Genomic DNA, 20,461 nt, shown 5'->3' on the forward strand with positions numbered 1-20,461 from the left:
CATTTAAATTCTATGTAGGTATGATCGTCTCCCGGTAAATCCCCCATCCTCTCCCCCTTGCAGCAGCTGTTCTCCTCGGTTTTATTTATTTTTTATTTTTAGCGAGCATAAAAGATTCGCCCCAACCTCCACTTTTGTTCAGCTATTCCAAAAGTCGTTTCATTTGTGGCAGTAAGCTTTGATGTTATCGCAGATGTTTGATGTCAGCTTTATCAGCGAGTTGCATTAACTACTGGTGTTATGCCGCATTTAAATCCTTTCAAGTTTACGTGAAGTGAGACGGGGAGATTGGAAACCGGAGGTGGTAGAATCACCTTTTTGCGTTGAGTTTAATTAAATTGGGTTAGTGATGTTTGACGATCTGTTAGTTCAACTTAAGTGAGAGTTCAAAATCAGCATGGATAGGTATGTTGTGATGCTACGGATCCAGTTCCACGTCTTTGGATCTAATCTGCTTTGTTAAAATACAAAACTGAGTTTTAGTTTAGTTTTACTACATTTTATCTCAATATGAGACGCGATCCAGTTACAAGAAAAACAATATGCTTAGAATAGTGATTGGTAGAGCGAGAACCCGCGCATTATGTGACATTTCACTGCTTACGTATAAAGTATTCTACTTTGTGTTGACTAACACAGCACACTGCTCATTTAAAACACATCTGTCCGCTGACATCTGTCCATTTGACATCAAGATATTCTTCTCCCGAACTAGACACGCCCGCAATATGTGGCTCAGATGTCCTCAATGTTGAGCCCTCAAAACAGGATTTGTCATTGTAAATATTGAACGTTGGATTTTACCACAATACTAAGAGTGTGTGTGTGCATATATATAAAATATATACAAGCACACACACATATATATATATATATATATATATATCTCTTATGAGATGATAGGTTTTCACGCACGTGAAAATGGAATCAATTTGTTGACTTTTTCTGTTTCAGTGCTTCTTGATTTCATTGTTCATGTTCAAGCTAAAATATAGGTGCATTCTAATATTGTCGGTGTTATTTTGTTTGTTGTGTCCCAGTGGCCAGTGGACTTGAACGCGGCGTTAAGTGGCTGCTAATGGCACAAACACGGCTGTGGGCTTAAGGTAGCAGAACGCCCATTAGGCCGATATTAACAAGGTAATGGCCTGTTACTAAACTGCGGAATGACATTGTCACTGCCGCCACGTTGACACCCCGTAACCGCGCATGTGACCTCCCTGCATGCGGACACACAAACAAACGCACAACGACAGGCAAAGTCCCCAGGCTGACAGTGAGTTCTTGTGTGAATTGTGAGGCATAAAAAAAGCACGTCGACTGGAAACGGAAGCCAGCGTCCTAATAGACATGGCCGGGAGGCGTGACCGCAGTTATTAAAGCCGGCTATGCTTGTTTACCTCCACTTGGATGCATTGTGCCTTCGAAATTATTTATAGGAGAGAAATAAAGAACTCCGCTTCACTCCTGTCAGTTTGTCCGTCGAACCGCTCGCTTCGGCTGATGAGTTTAGTTCCGGATTCTCTACCTTGAAAGTGGTCCCGATTAACTTTGTTGAAGCCACAAAAACACTGTCGCCACTGAACGTGTCATTATTGAGGAACTAAAATCTGATCATTGTTGCAACAAGTAGAGCTGAACTGGATCAATAATAAATTATATTTCTGTGATACTCTATGAAAAATAACGTGTCAGTTTACTGCATTTAGCTGCAATGGGAATGAATGAACACACACACACACATCAGTGTGTGTAATATATTTACTGTATATAGTTTCTCAAGTATCCTAGCTAACCAGTCTAACGGTATCTATTTTACATGAATCTTCACAACACATAGCTAATTTGAAAAATGGCTAACTGCTATGATTTGTATTACACACGCACGCACACACACAAGTAGCAGTTAGCCATTTTTCAAATTAGCTTTGTGTTGTGAAGCTTCATGTAATATAGATACTGTTAGCCTGGTTTGCTTGGATACTTGAGAAACTATATAGTGTACTATGTACAGTATATTTACAGTTAGGCCTATAAAAATATGAAAACAGTTGTTCACTCAGCTACATTTACAACAGCTTGCTGTTGTGAATCTCCATTTAATTTAAACGGTTAGCCTAGCTTGCTAGAGTTTGCGAGCAGCTGAGCCAACAGTGCTCACAAACACAGTCTTGCTGTGGTTCAGCGATAGGGCGACACAGCCGGGGTACATCCCTGGGAAATCATTTCTCCCTCGGCTTTCTTCCTATTTGTAACTTGTCCTTTCAAGCAAGACGGCCCTTAAAGTTCAGTGGCCCATTCTTCAAAAAAGCCTATTACTGGCTGCTTGTGATTCTCTATCATGTGGCGCACAGACCAGCCATCCCTCCTTTTTATGTTGCCCTCCTCCCGTCATCTCTTTCTGAAGCCATGAGGAGAGACGTGCTTGGAGGAAAGGCCTGCGACCGCAGCCTTGAAACCGCCGGCAGCCTTTGTGCAAGCCGTCTGGCAAAAAAAAAGGGCCCATTGTTTTTGATACTTGACTGGGCGCCGACTTTGAGTCTCTTTCAATATATCTCTTGTGTGGCCCTCCGCGTCTGCCAAAACTGGCTCTCGGCATCAGACCTCTTGAACACACGCTACAAGAGGTCTTTGAAGATGACACTAACAACAGTGGTCGAGCGCAGACATTACCTCCATCTTTCCTGAGATATTGCAGTCTTCGTGATGTATTGTTTGATAAATGAATCTGATTTGTGCCATTAAGCAATGGGCTGACTCATTAAGGCACCATCTAATGAGAATTTAATGAGATCCAATACAAGCGCAATCGAAAATTCTGGCTTCACAAAGATAACGATACATAATGTGTTTATGTGTTTGTTGTTGGGCTTGCGTTGCTTTGCTTTCCACTTCATAGTCTCTGCTTTGCTGTGGAATTCCTTTTTTTTTTCACTGCTCCAGTCCAATCAAATCAGTCTCTTTACAGTAGCCAATTGCCACAGACTGTAGAGCTTTTGTTCTTTTGGTGATGAGCAGTGTTTTGTTCGCACTAAATATACCTTTTGAAAATATGGAGCTCAACCTTGACTTCATCATACAAGGGCAAGTTTTCCCTTTTCTGTGTTAAGAATGTTTCAAGTTTTTGTTTTAATATAAGAAAGATAAAGTTAGAAAGCTTCTGTCTTGCCATCTTAACCCAATATCCCAGTCACGTGAAGAACATGGGAGGTTTTTGTCACATGTGCTAAATAGCTGTTAGCATACTAGGAGCATTCTTCACCGGTTTTCCTCTGGTCTTTTCATGGATTTTTCGAGGGACAGCCATTTCTTTGATAATGTTGTGTCATTTTTTCTCTTCCGTGTTTTCTATGGTCCATTTAATGCCTTGGAAATTCTTTTGTACCCTTCTCCTGGCGGATACCTTTGAACAATGAGATCCTTCGATGGTGCGGGAGCTCTCTGTGTACCATTGAGCTACATTTACAACAGCTCGGAGTAAAATGTGACTGCAAATATGCAAGAAAAGCCAACTAGAATGCTTGAACTTGATATGAAATTAATCAGAAATGCCTGAAATGGTGGCAGCCGTTTGCTGAGTCATATTTAAATTTAATTAGTTACTTCTGAATGAAGCCAGTTAGGAGTGTGGGCACATATTTGGACCCACATTATATACTTCCCCCTTTTCCAGTTCTGTTGTACAGTTTATAGGTCATTTTCATGGTCTATTTAATTTTTTTTACGTGTTAGTCTCAGTTTTATTAATATCACTAAACCTTCCGTTTAAACAGGGGGTAATCGACTTTTGTATCCAATGTCCCTAGTTTGCTTTCGAACTCCGTAATAATGTCAGTCAATATCAGACAATGCCATTTTATCTCAAGTCTCAACTTTAATTCATATATTAAGTGACATTTGAGATATAACCATGCCTCCACCTTTCATTATGAGCATAATTCTAAAACCTTTCAGCACAGCATCCTCCTGCCGCTCGGATGCTCCTCTGCCGACATCACCGCATTTTCCTTCACACCCGCCCATCGTCTGTGACCTCCGCTGTCATTGCGGGCGTCCTTGACGCGCACAAATCTCTCCGTTTCAGAGTGAGCAACCATAAGGGGGCTTGATTGCAGCAAATTGATCCAGAATATCACTCCGAGCTTTTCATCTCACAGCCTCTTCATCTCCACTTAAGAGGCCCGCCATCACTTGTATTTACATGCCGTCTTCTCAAGGGTTCTTTCTCGGATGCAAAAACCTTCCCTCTTCTGTCGGTTTCCTTTAATTCTCACCCTTTCCGCAGTAGTCCGATACTCTTTAGCACTCCCTACTTTACATTATGCTGTATGTCTGTCATGGTCATAGTCTGACCTCAACGCCTCTCTGCTTTTGATCATTCCCTGGTGATGCTCACCAGTCCAAGATGGCTGGCAGGGAGGCGAGTGTAGAAAGCGTACCTATAGATGAAGATCTCGTGAGGTACTCTAGTGGACTTTGAGTAACAGCACAGTGAGCTAGTTGATAGCAGTTAGTATTCTGCGGTTGGAGTTTTGAATCTCTGTCCCAGCCTTCAAATTGCTCGTGTGCTTGAATGTGTTTTCACCAAATATTACAGCTTCTTCTCTTGTTCCAAAAGTGTGCATGCTAGCTTCATTGAGGACTTGGAATTGTCCATAGACAGGAATATAAAACGTGAATGTTGTTTGTTGTTGCAATATTGGCTGTGACAGACTGCAAGCTCACCTGTGACCCAAAACAAAATGAGCGCTGTAAAAAAAAACTAAACTCGCAACCATTTCTGGTCATATAGCAGCGTAGCCTTAGCTACTGTCTCGGCTGTATATTTAACCGGATAGCACAATGCGATGTTCATTATAGAGCCTTTATTCTTATTTCTCAGTGGTTGTCCTTGAGGTGATGTTGTCCATCTTAGAGGGGGGCCTGAGCCTCGGAGGAGGTGCTCAGCTCTCATGAGGCTTGTCCAGGCTCGCTCAGCTGGGCAGTAAGCTGAGTCTCGTGTCATTGCAAGGCTCTGTAGAAATTCAGCGGTGGGGAAAATTTACAGAGCTCACGCCCATCGTCGATATGACGCACTGAGCATGGGGGGGGGTTTGGGGGGGGCAAGCGTGTCTTGTTGCCGTCACTCTAAATTGAGGCTAATTTATTGCAACGTAAAAGTGCCGGAGCCCAGAAAGTGGCGAGGCAGAGACGTGGAGGCCTTGCTTTGTGACATGCAGTATAATGTGGCATAAAGCTGTGGCCAGTGTGGCATTGTGTTTTTATTGTATCCACATTCTCCAAGGCACAGTTTCTCTCCTCAAACCATTCCCAAGACCGAAATGGTTGTAGCCTCCATCGCGTTTGATGTAGTCTTGTTTGCATTTTACCGTCGCAGTTTTGTGTCCTTCAAGCCTCCGATTGCTAAACTTGTTTTCAAGCAACAGTGTACAAGGAGTTTTTCCTTTCTCCTTGTACACTGACAAAAGGGTGGATTACGTCTTTAAACATGACAACTATTGAGCATTGTGGGGAGTGGCAATGCGTGAATGCCAACACCCGACCAACATCTGCTTTGAAATTGCATCGTAAACCAAATTTCAAGGAGTCTATTTTCCACAATGGGCATCCTGACACCATCTCTAAAAGTGTCTGATTATGTCGTTTTGCAATTCTGTATAACGGTCTCTCCCAACCTTTATTTAGCAAAAGGGTTTGTCCTGGAGAAATGAAAGTAGAAGCCAGATTTATTTATTTATTGATTTATTTTTGGACATGTGCTTTGCCACGGCACCACTTTTTTAGAGTGCCATGTTGTCGCAGTGTGCAAAAGCTCTATAAGGACCCAATAGGATATATTTCACCCACCCAGGGGAAGTCAAGTCAAAAAAAATGTTGATGCACATTCACTAGTCAAAACACGGTATCCTGATTAATATTGCGTTTTTGGAATATGACATAAGCAGCAGAAAACAGGTGAACACTGATGGAACATGGACAAAACTCATCATGAAAGAATTCCTGGCAGGTCTAACACAATTACAGAATTAGTTCTCATCAATATGTACGAGCATTCCGTCCCAAATTATATTCACTCTTGAAATCCCGAATAATTGAGTTGCCATTTCTGCATGACGGTCTCTGCGGGTTAACCGCCTCACAAAAGTGATGACCAAAAGCTCCGTTTTATTTACATCATGTCACACCCAATTCCTGAATGTGAACCCGAAAGTTGCATGCATTGCTGCTGCACGCAAAGAGCTGACCAGCATATTCAGAAGTGACCTTGAGTATCTGTTACAGTTATATCGGTGTTTTTTTTTTCTCTTCCTTCCACGGCCACTTTGCTGCTCTGCGCCAATTTGCATATTTATCAGAGCTGATCGTACTTTGACATGCTTTCATATTCTTTTTTTTTTCTTGCCTCTCAAGATGGAGCAGTAATGTTCCGTAGAGTGCTGCACGGGACAATGGCGGGTGAAAATGATGCTGAATGGGCATAATTTTGGTTTCTTTTCCTTTCACTCACTCAGTTATTGTCACAGCTTCCCCTCCCTTCCGTAAACCTTCATTTCCTTTTCTCAATTTTTAACTCTTCATGCTCTTTTTTTTTATGTACACCTTGACAGTCATGCACACCCAATTCACACAGCACACAGTAAAAATGGTTCAAAAACAAGCTCAATGTGCACTGTTGCCTTTGTTTTGCTGGTAAATTAAAATCTGAACATGACTTGTGTCGACTCAAACAAATGGTCTCCTTTCATCATAACAAAGTACTTGTGCAATTTCATCAGTTCCACGGCGCGCACAGCAGGGGAAGGAATTAATTTACAACACCACTGACAAACTTGTTTAACTAATCCATTAATCAACTGCAAATTATTCCGCAACTACCATCAATTTATCATTACTGTCGTTTATCAAGCCAAAATGTGTGTCAGATGCTAAATTTCACTGTTCAAACTTGCACATTTCCCTCTTCTTCAACAGGATTAAAATTTGTGTGTACTGCGGATGAACACGCTTAACTTTTTTAAAACGTCATCATTAAACAAATACTTTTTTTTAAAAAAGGAAAGTGTTTCATTGACAACAAGCTCCATTTATTACCGTAGAGTTTATGAAATTATTCACACGCTAGACTAAAGTGATTTTGGTGATTTAGTGATTGAGATATAATGAAAAATAGATTTTATATGTATATGCTGCCCAACGTTTTTTTATTCTAATCAAATATACATTCATTGCTGTGTATTGAAAAATTAATGTGGATAGAAATGTGCCAAAACATTAGCATTGCAATTGAAAAGAAAATGTCTGTGTCATAATCATTTAAAATTCAATTTTAAAAAAAAACTTTGGCTTGGGTATGAATCAGTTAGGTCTTATCTGTATATTGATAAAAATATTAACCATACTGGGAACCCCTTGTCGACTGATCTTGAGTGCCACCTACTGGTCCAGTCATACTTCTGCAATACTTGTGTGAAAATTGACCTTCACTTTACTGGTTCCCAAGCCTGAAACATCACATGTATGCATTTTATTCCATCTGCTACTTGCTTTTTGCGGGTCACCTTTGTGTGCTGAGTTGCCTATGCATGAGTGTGACTTCTTTTACTGCTGCAATGCTTGGTTGGTGCCGAGCCGGAGACAGAGCAATGCACAGAGAAGAGCAACCCCCCCCCCAAAAAAAAACAAAAAAAAAACGAAATGAGGCGCATAAGTCAGAACCCAGAGGAGACCGTGTGATGCACACACACACACACACACACACACACACATACACATGCACAGTGGATCTATTCTAAGTTCCACTTGCTTGCTGCAAGAGATTGTGTTGATGCAATAGCAAGGGCACACTATCCAGCGTGATGAGGGAGGTTATCTCTGGTCCAAAATTTTGGGTGAGGGACACAATATTTCAAGAGAGGACAACATGTACATTTTCTTTCTTGCAAGAAATTGACATGCAGGGAACTATATAGGTCCAGTGGTTAGGGCGTCGACCTTACAGCACAGAGGTTCAGGGTTCGATTCCGGCTAGGGCCTCTCTGTGTGGAGTTTGCATGTTCTCCCCGGGCCTGTGTGGGTTTTCTCCGGGTGTGAGTGTGAGCGCAGATGGTTGTTCGTGTCCGTGTGCCCTGCGATTGCCTGGCAAGGGTGTCTCCTCCACCTAATGCCCGAAAATGGTGAATCGGTTTCAGGGGTTCGATGATAAATTGAGTTTGCTTAATCGTCAACGTGTGATTGTTGTGATAGTACGTTTTTTTTTTAATACATGCTAACTTTGTGGAGCAAAAAAAGAAAGCGGTCGGACGAATATGTACAACATGGAATCGCATGCATCACAGAATGTGATGGGACTCAGTGTTCTATCTGCATGATTTGTAAAGCCAAGTTGAGCAACTCAAAAATGAAGGAACACTTCTTGAATCATATTTCAATGTTTCCCGAATGAAGGGTTCTGTGAAAGGGTTGCCTATGTCTAAATACTGGTTGATTAGGGGCTGGTAAACCCCCCACCCCCACCAACACCACGCAACTAAACTTTCTGTATTCTCCGTTTTATGATGGATAACAAAGTTTTTTTTTTTTTGCAACAGCGCATTCCCACTGGTGTTCCTGCATCAAAGGCTTGTTTGGTAAGCTCAGGTTGAGGCCCGCATATAAAATTTTCGATGCGATGGAATTTCATAGATGCCGCGTTCCCAACCACAGCTCGGAGCTGCGAGCGCTCACATTTACGGCAAAAGAGCCTGCCCCACTCCATCGCGGCTCCTGAATGGCAAAGCCATTTGTCTCTGTGAAGGGCAAAGAGGGGGGGAAAAAAGTCCAATAAAATCTGAGAGAAACTACTTACAGTAAATGGGGCAACATTTTTGGGGGGCTCGGCGGGGTGTTTACAACCTCGTTCAGACAGACACACAAACACACACACACTCTCACTGCTATGATGTTAAATTGCAATTAAGAAGTAGGACAAGTGCTTAGCCTTTAGCTAATTAGCATTTTCTCCACTCAGCAGAAAGAGGCTGAAGAATCAATATGATATTAAGTTTGTGTGTCGCAATGAGGCCCACATTCACTGGCATCAATTAGCAATAGATTAGAGGAGAAATACTGGTGAGAAAATAGCAACACCTCGGCGCTGTTTGACTTGTATTTATTTTTACGCTTTGTTTTCTTAGAAAAAGATACTCACTCTGCACACACTGAAATATTTAGAAAATTAAAACAAATTCACGTGGAAAAAAATCAAAGGTCGAACCCACGAATTATTGCATCATATGGCTTTTCTTTTACTTGATTTCATCAGAATTTTTTTTGTCACGCTCATCCTTTACTTTTCTTTAATGTGCTGCATGAGAGAAATCACACTTGTTCCACTGCCTTATTATTCAAACACTAAAAAACATATTGAACAGGCAATTAATCAACCGGAAATTATTCTGCAACTACCATTAAGTTGTCATTTATGTCGTTTATCAAGTTACCCCCGCCCCCCAAAAAAATGGCAGATGATAATTCCCGCTGTTCCAAATGTGCATGTTTGTTCCTATTTGCCCTGATAAGAGTATACATTGCGAATGAATACATTTACATTAACTCAAGCAAATATATGTATTCCCATTTCAGCCAAAATGTTTCATCTTCTAGTTATTGGAGCCCGTGAAAAAAAAAAAATTCTGCATTCATCATTCCTACGATAATAATCAACGGTGCATGGATTTAAAAAAAAAAAGTTCCAAATAAGTTATATTACGAATAACTACTTTATGATATTATTCCAACAAACTTGTGAAACCAACCTTAACATTGACCTAGTTGCAACTATCGTCAAGTAGTCATGAATGTCGTTTGTCCGTGCTGTATCCGGAGCTCATCTTAAATACTTGGTCACGGATACGATTGAATTTTTACAATTTTCTGTTCAACCTGAGTCATTATATGCATACGATTGATCCAGTAAATCCACTCCATCGCGAGTTCCGTTTTGCAATCCTCCTGAAGAGATTAGGAGGAAATTCTTGAATGTCTCAATCCTGAGATGGGTCTATAATTTGATAAGAAGAAGGCATCAAACATTCACTTCTTTTAGAAGGGCCTTGACGGCAACTGCTTTCAGGGGTTCATGTTTTCCCCCTGCGTGTGTGGGTTTTCTCCGGGTACTCCGGTTTCCTGCCACATTCCAAAAATATGCATGGCAGGCTGATTTGAATATTCCAAACTGTCCCTAGGTGTGAGTGTGAGCGCGGATGGTTGTTCGTTTCTGTGTGCTCTGCGTTTGGCTGGCAACCGGTCCGGGGTGTCCTCCGCCTACTGCAGGAAGACACCTGGGATATGCTCCAACATGCCCCGTGCCCTTTGTGAGGATAAGCGGATCAGAAAATCGATGGATCAATGGATGAAGTCAGCAATTCATTCTTTCCTGTAACTCGGCTACCACACAGTGGCACAATCGTTTTGAAAAAGTCAAGATGCTCTTGAACCAAAACAGCAGGTTGATGTTTTCCTCTGCCGAATCAATTCCACTAAATCTGAATTTGGTGCTGTATATGGTGACATCATACATTTGTTAGATTGGATATTGGGATTTGTTGACTGGAAAGACAGGGATCAGCCTGCTGTGGTATTGTTTCTGCAACAATTCTCTTTCTCTCTCTTTCGTTCTCTCTCAATATATTGCATGCTTTAGAGGTTGTATTAATTTCAAGACCATTTTCAAAGCTTTTTTTTTTTAAATGAGTGCCATGGCTGCTGTAAAGAGGTGCCGAGTATTTAAATGGGGTATTTCTATTTCGTAGATATCATTTATTGACCACTTCTTATTATCAAACCGCGCGATCCTTTTGTTGAATTGTCTCTGCCCAGATTGATGTTTGAATCAAGTGTATCTGGCCCAGAAAAGGCGAGTCAGGTTAGCTTGACCCGGAGTCTTGCACACTGCTACGCTACATCTGTCTCAGTCAAATTCTATTATAGAATAATAACAGTAATGTTGACGCCAAGGTTTCAAGATGGTAGGTGACTCGCATGCCTGTGCTTTTCTGTCTTTCTGCGCCGTAGACCAGCTGAGTGGAGGAAGAGAGAAGAAGCTGGTGTTCCTCACAGCTCGCGTTCACCCTGGAGAATCTCCTGCCTCGTTTGTCTGTCAAGGTAAGCTCCTGCTCTCATTCGGGGAGTGATTGAAATGCTGTGGCACTGGTCTCGCGGGTGTTTGACAAAGCCAAGAATTTCATCAGCCAAATGTGCAAGTAAGAAACGCACAGCAGTAAATTGTATTGTAAATATTGTTTCTTTGGCATCACAGTGTAACAATATGACCGCAAAGAAGTATTATGGCTGCACTGAAGTGTAAGAAAATGCTAATACATCAACATTGTAGCCCTTACTTGTGTGTGTCTGAATCAGTCACTCTGGATGTCGTCCACTTAAATAAATGCCTCCTTTTGTCATTAAGGTAGTGAATGTAAGTTCATAGACGCTATCGCTCACAAATGGATGTTGAAGATCCCATTTAAACCTGGCTTCCAACCAAAACAGCAGAGGTTTATCTACCCAGGGATTCAGCTATGTAATTCTAATCATTTTAAATATTTGTTGGAAATTGTTTTTCATTTTTGGGGGTGGGGGGTGATTGATCGATAGTATCGATCGATAGTATCGAAGTAAAGCGCTAAGTATCTGTGTTTGTATACGTTAGTGGTGCATATCATGTCAGCACCTTGTGGCCAAGTGATGTGGTTTTGACTCTTGAGCTTGCTGCGCTCGCAACTAATAAAAGAGCTGGAAACATTTTGCACCGTTGGGAAATTCTCTCCTTGAAAGACAATTTCTGCTGGATTTTTTTTATGACTCTTCCTCCCAGCTGCTCTGATCCGACTCAGGTGATGGGGCAAGTTCCACTCTTGACTCGTGAGCCTCCCATACAGTTGTATTTTCTTCACCATCTGCTCCGTGCCATTTGTATCGATTTAGACTCCCATTGCTGCCGAATTCTGACTGGCGCCCTCTCAATGTCCTTCACTCTTCTTTTGTTTCTTAAAAACGTAATAAACTGAGCCTGTCTTTCAATTTCACTTTGCATGTGTGTGCGTGTGCGTGCGTGTGCGTGTGCGTGTGCGCGTGTGCGTGTCTGATAGGTTTGATTGACTTCCTGGTGAGCCAGCACCCTGTGGCTCAACTCCTCAGAGATTATGTGATCTTCAAAATCGTCCCCATGCTGAATCCCGATGGAGTGTATCTGGGCAACTACAGGTACCCACACACCCGAACGCAGCGTCATGACTACACAAAAGCAACAAAATAAAAATTAAAAACCACAAACATATGAATCCCCAATTTCAATGCGACTATAAATTAAATACAGCTCACATCTTCCACCGTTTTATTTCCCACGACTTGAGCTAATATCCTCTTAACTCCACCTTCAGGGAGCCTAATGAATTCATAGAACGCACAGCAGTACATTTGTTCAAATCGTATGTGGCCGTGGGGCGATTCTCTTTGCCCATCCGCGGTCTTCTCCCCTTTGTCTTTTTAACAGTATTGCTGCAGCTCTGTAGGCATCCGTCTGCCGTCTATTCGCTCGTCTTTCCCTTCTTCATAATTGCCTTTTACTTAATGTGCTCAGCCGCAGGAATATTAATGCATGCCGAGATAGGCATCAAAATGTTCCCCGTGTGCGTCGGTGAGTGACATCTAGTGGCCGGATGCTCAAACTGCTTCCAAAAACATTTGCAGGCTGCAGTGACACGCCGTCATTTGCCGTGATTGGTGAGGGCCGGTGTACTTCTTCTCTTTTTTTTCCTGCCTCGTGAGCTCACTTCTAAAAGAAAGCGGTGATAAGCATATTGACAGAAGATGATGAATGATTGGCCGCACCTCACCAATCATACATCGCGGACTCTCACAAACACGCCGTCGACTCTCCCAACGCCACCTCGGCTGATCGTAGCGCGGAGTAGATGGCGATGGATGCATGCAGAGCAAAAGAATCAATGGCAGTTAACCCGGAATGAGTATTTTGTTCACGGCCGGCTGCTCGACTCATTTGGCTGTGCAGTATCAGTAACTCCCGTGTGGCGAACAGCTTCCGTAAATGTCAGAGATACAGAGGAGATACAAGATGACAACAAACAAGGGCAGCTCAGAGAGCACCTATAAATATAGCTCATCATTGCGAGCTGTTGCTAACGCTTAGGACGGCGTTTCTCAGACTTTAGTGAGACAAGGCTCACAAAATAAATCGTAACCAGAGACGCAAGTGAACTTTTCAACATAATTGTTGTTGTCTTTTTGGACTGATTTCGAATTTGCACTCAGTTTTTTTCTCTAGCGCATCAGATTTTCATAATAATAATAGCAACAATGTTGATATGTTTTATTGTAATATATTCAGGTTCAGTACAGCAACAGGTGGGTTTTTTTTCTGAAATGTTGTAGCTGTAAATTCCAACACATGATACAAAATGTGTTGTGAAAGCTTTGCGTGATCAAACTTAAAAATGAAAATATTTGGGGGGAAAACTGATGTGCAAGGAAACAAAAGACATTTTTGAAATCAGTATCAAAAAAGACATTAAAGGACACATAAGGCAATCTCTGATTAAAATTTGCCATTGACCAGTGTAACGGACATTCAGCTTTTGGGTGAAATTTGAAAAGAAGTCATGAACTCGAAATGAATGCACCGTCGCCTTTACAGATGTACTTCATTTGAACTTTATTATATCTTTTTGAAAGCACATTTTCAGCTGTTCAGTTGTTTAGCTGGTTGTTTTTTTTTTCTGTTCTCGTACAACACAAAACGTGTTCGATCCAACCCTGGACATTTCCTTGTTCAGTAAGAATCGGTGTGGGCGACAGTCCTTTACATTACGCTGTTCACATTTTGACAGGAAAGATTCATTTACTTTTATCCCCCCCTACCCCCCAGGTCTTCACTGATGGGCTTTGATCTCAATCGCCACTGGCAAGACCCCTCTCCGTGGGCACAGCCCACACTTTATGCTGTCAAAGAACTCATTGTGCAGATGAGCCAAGACCCGGTGAGTATATTCACACACACACACACGAGAGAGAGAATATGCACAGTCAATATTTTTGACTTGTAGAAATCCACTCAGAACATGCCTGCGACTGCCACTCTTGGGATTCACTGTTTGAGAATCACTGATAAAAGTCCTGCGCCAAATTGTAAACACCAGCGTGAAGTAAATGCAGTATATGCGATTTCCCCCACAGCTCGAGCCGAAAAATGTTTGAATTTGACCTTGGAGTGGGTCCATCCCCGCGTACATTCCATCGTGGTCGTAGCTTAGCCCGATGAGCCAAGGACTGTGCGCTGTCTCCCTGCTTGGTTCAGCATGTTTCCCCCAATCTTGTTTGTGCCTGTGTGCTGCGGGGAGCAGGATAGGCTCGTCAGCACCTCCGGAATGTCAGCGTGGCTCTCCTGACCATTCAGAACGTTTTACTCAAGCAAGTTTCTTTGCTTTCACTTGCTACTCCCCCCCCCCCCCCTCACTGATTATAGCGAGGCTGTCAAAGGGAAACGACGCAGGCCAGCTTTTTTGTACACCTCTTTGTTTTTTATGGTAATTCTAAGCAGAGCAGCAGGTTGGTGGGATTACTGAAGGTCAGTAAATGTCCTGGGAATACCTTAGCCTTTTGTACACTCGCCTAAGCCAATAAGAGAGGCAGCGGTCAGGGGCGGGACGAGGGGCACGGCAGAGATGGGGTGAGATGCGGGGTTGGCATCGTGCAGATTAACCTTTTTCCCCTCCAGCGCTTGCCACTCTGATCGATAAACTCTGTCATGACAGCGGGATCCACTCGCCGCTGTCATTCACAGACGGCTGGCGGAACATAACCGCGTGCGCACACCAGGGTTGAGGGGGATACGGTGAACAAAACTGATGGGATAACTCAAACTAAAATTGAAAAGACATTTTCGATAATGATATCAAAAACAAAACAAACAAACAAAAAATTACCTGCTTTTTCAAAAAAGAAAACTTCCTTCCTGTGCAACAAGAGACCAATAAGGATCCACGCTCACACCTCGGGACATTTTAGAGTGTTCAAACAGCCTGCCCGGCATGTTTTTGGAATGTGGGAGGAAACCGGAGTACCCGAAGAAAACCCGCGCAGACACAGGGAGAACATGCAAACTCCACACAATAAGGCCGGAGCCGGGATCAAACCCACAACCTCTGCATTGTGAGGTGGACGCGCTAACCGCTAGGGCACCGGACCGCCCCTAATATATACAGTACATACTGTATATCTATTTTTTTGTGATGGTCCACTTGAGTTGGTTTTGTCCGCATTGTTCTTCATGAGGCGGGTGTAAGACCAAATTTGCCAGGTGGGATCGCCGTAATTTTTTCTGCCTTTTTTTTTTCTTTTTAATCACCATCTATATTGTCAGTCGACCATTTTTAAACGGACCGCTCTCCAATTGACACTTTCGATACCTCGCTGCCATCTTCTCTCCCTTTCTCACCTCCATCAGGCTCCTCCAAGTCCCCCTGATAATTGCCTTCAGTCTTACAGAGTTAATTTGGACATTCGGTTTAAGGCAGTCTCTTCACGTCCGTCTGTTTGTCTGTCTTGCCGCAGCCGGTTAATCCCATTAGTTCCACTCCTCGTGTGGGGGCTACGTCGCGCCCGTGTCAATGCCAGCTGCGCTGCCAGGAGGCCTCCGTACCGCTGCCCTCTACTCATGCTCATCTCACACAGCAGGCACAAGGGTCCACCAGGGCCGGGGGCTCCATTAACAGGAGATCAGCAGCAGTTATGGCAGCGAGCGCGGTCGGCCCGAGATAACAATGGGCCTCCCTCACTGGCAGCTAAATCAGTTTGATTATTTGTCAAGTGGAGACTATGGGAATAGGTGGGTGGCGGAATGGGGGAGAAAAGGTCCAATTTCCAGGTAATTTGTCACGCTATAACCAAGAATTACAACACAAACAAGACAGCCGAAACAAAAAGCAGCAGACGGTCAGAGGATTGATCTGCAGTGTTATGTGTCCCTATACTCAGATCTTAGAGCGCAGCTCAACAGGATGTCGCCGCACTCTCCACATGCAAGCATCCACAAATGACGAGCCAAATAAATAAAGAAAGCACTTACTGCGAGAAAATAGCGGATGGTCCTGCAATTCCTGCCAGAAGGCGACAGGTGGTGTTTGACAAAGTGAATTCTTGAGTCAGCCAGGAGACGAAAAAAAAAATGCCTGTGACATCCTCTGAAAGTAGCATTCCGGGATTTTTTTTTCTTTCTTTTTCGATGACACATTCGCCAATGTGTTGGTAAGATTTTGTTATGTCTGATGAAACCGAGCTTGAACGTTTTGATCTTAGTTATAAAAGTTATATTTGGCTCTAGGGTGGCCCGGTGGGCGAGTGGATAGCGCGTCCACATCGCAGAGGTCGTGGGTTCGATCCCTTCTTGTGTGGACTTTGCATGTTCTACCCGTGCCCGTGTGGATTTTCTCCGGGTACTCCGGTTTCCTCCCACATTCCAAAAACATGCATGGCAGGTTAATGGAACACTCTAAATTGTCCTGAGGTGTGAGTGTGAGCGTGGATGCTTGTTGGTCTCTGCTCTGCGATTGGCTGGCAACCGGTTCAGGGTGTCGCCTGCCTACTGCCCGAAGACAGCTGGGATAGGCTCCAGTACCTCCCGCGATCCTTGTGAGGATAAAGCAGATCGGAAAATGATCTGCTTTATGGATGGACGTTTGGCTCTCACCATCATGCTCCTGACTAAAGAAATACGATACTTGGCGTAAAGCATGTTTGTAGCAGCCTCGTGTTTTGAGGCTGTTTTAATCTGGCAATTACTTGGGCCTGAGTCAAGGTGGGAATTATGTAACATAATAACTAGTTCATTGTGTGATTGTTGACAACCTCAAAACCACAGGACACAACGTCGGACCCCCTACATGGAAAGTAAATGGAAAGTGGCCATTAATACCTGCAGTGCAAAGGCATCGTTGTGCATGATTACAATGAAACCCCTTTGAATGATATCATCTCGTTCAAAGCCACCGGTATTTATTTGGAATACTTGTAAACATCCCAGTCATACCTCTCGCCGGCTTCCATCTGAAGGCAAAGCTGTTTGATGAAATTCCATCATTTACCATCTGCGGCTGAGCGTTGGTCAGCGGCAAAAAGTGGCTGAACGAATCAGTGATGCAAAGAGCCATAATCTGTTCCCCAGCTTGCGTGTTGTTTTGTTTTGAAAGAGAGAAATGGAGAGGGAGAAAAGAGAAAAGGGAGAACGGGGAGAGAAAAAAAAAACAGAAACACGTCCGGAGAAACAAATGGACCCATCTCTTTGGTAAAGCATCGCTTTTCCAGCTCATTTATCAAATGCAGAAGAAGAATTCTGTTTGATTGGCTGATTACCAAACGCATTCATCACTGCCTGACGCTTCCCCACCAATTTGACAGTGCCATTTTGGATAATTTGTTAAAGATGACACAGAGGTCGTCGTTTCCCTGACCTTTTTAATATTAGAAAATTAATTTTCTCCCCAAAACAAATACATTTGGTGCTGTCAAGGCGCGGTGATGAATTTTGCACCTTGAAATCCCTCCAAACGCTGACCTTCCTACCTACTGCGCATTTTCTCTTCTTGGTTCTCCACTTTTCTTTGTTGAACACTTCTATTTGCATTGTACGTCAAGCTGAAGACCTCCGTGTGATGATTGTGTTTGTTTATCTCCCCCCCTCCACCCCCCGCGCGCGTTAAAATGTCCTCTGGTGTCTGCCAAATATTTCTTAAGCCGTTTTGGAGAGCCAACCCCCCCTCTTTGCTTCAATCCTTTCATCATACCTCTTTAGTCTTACCTCTGCTGGAAGCCAAATTGTCTCCTCCTCATAGATAGACTTCTGATGTATCTTACATTTTTGTGGGCTGCTAAAGTAATGATATGAGGAGAACAATCCATGACATGAGGAGAATATTCTGTTTGCCAACTGAATACACTTAAACAATTTCCACCAAGCATTTCCAAAAAAGTGCTCTAATTAAATTAATGTCAAGACTCAGACAGTGTGACATTATTTTTCCACTATAAGGATCCATTCCCCACATGCAATCAGTGAACACTTGTAATGCTAACTAAAGGAAAAACAATGAAACAATAAAATTCCCTCTAAATTTTAAATGTATTTGTTACTATTCTTATCAGGATGTTCAATCTCACTTTTTTTCCAGACTGATATCAATGCAATTACTCAACTCTTGAGTAGTCACCGATACCAAGTACCGGTACCACTTGTACTTTTGATACATAAAATTTGACCCCAACAGAAGGACCGATTACTTTAAAGAAAGACCTGTCCTGTATAGTTACGTTCCGGAACAATCCGGAGCAGCGTGAATCCCACAAATGTAGACAAGGATAAGAGCGTATGACAAAAATATGTTTCGTAACAAAAACAACGCAGGACCAACAAAATGCAACGCTGGTAACAAAGAACCAGGAAAATTCGGAACGAACCAAAAGCGCTTGCAAAAGGCAAGGAACGAGAAATCGCTTGTCAGCTCAAAGGACAAGAGAATCCAAAAACACAAGAATACAAAACTGAGACCACGCCGTAATGAAAAATGACTTACAAGAGAAACACAATGAGTTACGTGGTAAAAATATGAGGAAAAAAATCGAGAAAGTCTAGAAAATGGAAGCAATTGGCAAAAGTCGTGAGCAAGGTTTAATAATCGGACAGCCAACTGTCGGTCTGGCAGAGGTTTTAAAGGCAGCTTTTACCAGGCATGATTACAGACAGTTGTGGCTCATGAGGGAAAGCCCTCATATGCCCCCTACTGGACACAAACAGATTCATGACATATATTAACCCAGCATAGCAATTTTCTTTAAAAGAGCATGAAATTAATAGCTTTTTTAATTTATATTTATTGGGCCGGGTATCGGCCCAATACCGATACCTCGTTTCGGTATTCCGCCATCCCTTACTCTCTGATCTTCCCTCTCCTCCCTGTACACAAACGTGAAGGCTCATGAGGCGCCGAAGCGATCGGCACCCGTTCAGCCTGATTACATGTCACCTCTCCGTTCATAAATGGATAAATGCCATCATCAATATGAGAGGAGGATTCACACTGACATGGAAGGAAGGGGATTGGGAGGGGGGAGGGGGTGATGGAAACAGATGGAAGAGAAAGGTTTTGTATCATTTACTCTCGCCCCTGAAGCGGGTCGCGCCATCTGCCGTGTTCTGTCACTGTGACATCGTTAGAGGGTCAGTGACCATGTGGCCCGCTCCTCGCCATTTGCTCCTCGAACCCGTGAGGTGCTCCGTGGAATATTACATAGATGCTAAGGTGATGGATTCTTACCATCTCTTCTTTTTTTTGTGTATTTGTTGTTCTTTATCAAAGTTGGAAGCAAACTTTAAAGTACCTGCTAAAGTACTGTATACAGGATGTTCTGGGGAAAAAATCTGTTGGCAAAATGCTCTTTAATAACGTAGACAAACAGACATTTCAAAAAGAGGTATAAAAAATGTAGTAGTTTAAGATTTAGTTAGTTCAAGCTCTTACTTTGTTGTGTGTGAATAATGAAATTCCATCCATCCATCCACCCATTCATCCATTATCTGTACCGCAATTCCCTAGAAACGAAAAGACAATCTGTGGGTTGCACCAACCAGAAATGAAAAAAAAAATCATTGTCAGGCGGCACAGGTATCGAACATTTGTGAAGTCTACATCCATGTTGTTGGCATTTTGAGATACATACAGTATATATATATATTTTTTTCTTCCCTTTTTTTAAATCACAAATTATGTTCATGTTTCAAAGGATATCACATATTTTGTATCTCATAGAAAATGAAGCCTACTTAACTATTATCTGCCGACCAAAGCGGCAGAAATTACAGTACAGTGATACCTCTACTTCCGAAATTAATTATTAAATTGGTTCTGGAAGAAATATCCTCACTAGAAAATTTTGTAAGTCAAGATGCGTTTTCCATGTAAATGCCCTAATCTGTTCCAAGCCCCCCCCCCCCGCACCCCCTCACAAAAATTCTGACATAAATGGTTTCTAAAAATGCATCAAAATATGTAACAAATATATGTTACAATTAAATTAGTGCACAATAAATGAGAGTTGTGTAAAAAACTAAGAATTGAGTAAAGAAAAAAAATGATGGTCATTTAACTTTTAACTTCGTCCTCATCATTATAAGAACGTTTTGCTTTCGTCTGCTTTTAACAATCCTTCGAAAATGTCCAAGGCAAACATCAGCATAGTGAGCGAGCACCGGACTGGTAAACACTTTTTCGGAGTGATTCACATCAGAACGCCGGGCGGCCCGGTTGTCCAGTGGTTAGCAGGTCGACTTCACAGTGCAGAGGTACTGGGTTCGATTCCAGCTCCGGCCTCCCTGTGTGGAGTTTGCATATTCTCCCCGGGCCTGCGTGGGTTT

At 42.7% G+C, this 20,461-nt stretch overlaps 1 protein-coding gene across 1 annotated transcript in view; it reads left to right on the forward strand.

The window, feature by feature from the left end:
• agbl4 (AGBL carboxypeptidase 4) overlaps positions 1–20,461 on the forward strand; it is a 267,276-nt gene that overhangs the window by 229,096 nt on the left and 17,719 nt on the right. The window contains exons 7-9 of the mRNA XM_052072858.1: positions 11,053–11,142; positions 12,129–12,243; positions 13,925–14,036. Coding sequence (XP_051928818.1) covers positions 11,053–11,142; positions 12,129–12,243; positions 13,925–14,036 — 317 coding nt within the window. The remainder of the gene's footprint in view (positions 1–11,052; positions 11,143–12,128; positions 12,244–13,924; positions 14,037–20,461) is intronic.

Source organism: Hippocampus zosterae, chromosome 8, assembly GCF_025434085.1.
Source record: "Hippocampus zosterae strain Florida chromosome 8, ASM2543408v3, whole genome shotgun sequence".
NCBI lineage: Eukaryota > Metazoa > Chordata > Actinopteri > Syngnathiformes > Syngnathidae > Hippocampus > Hippocampus zosterae.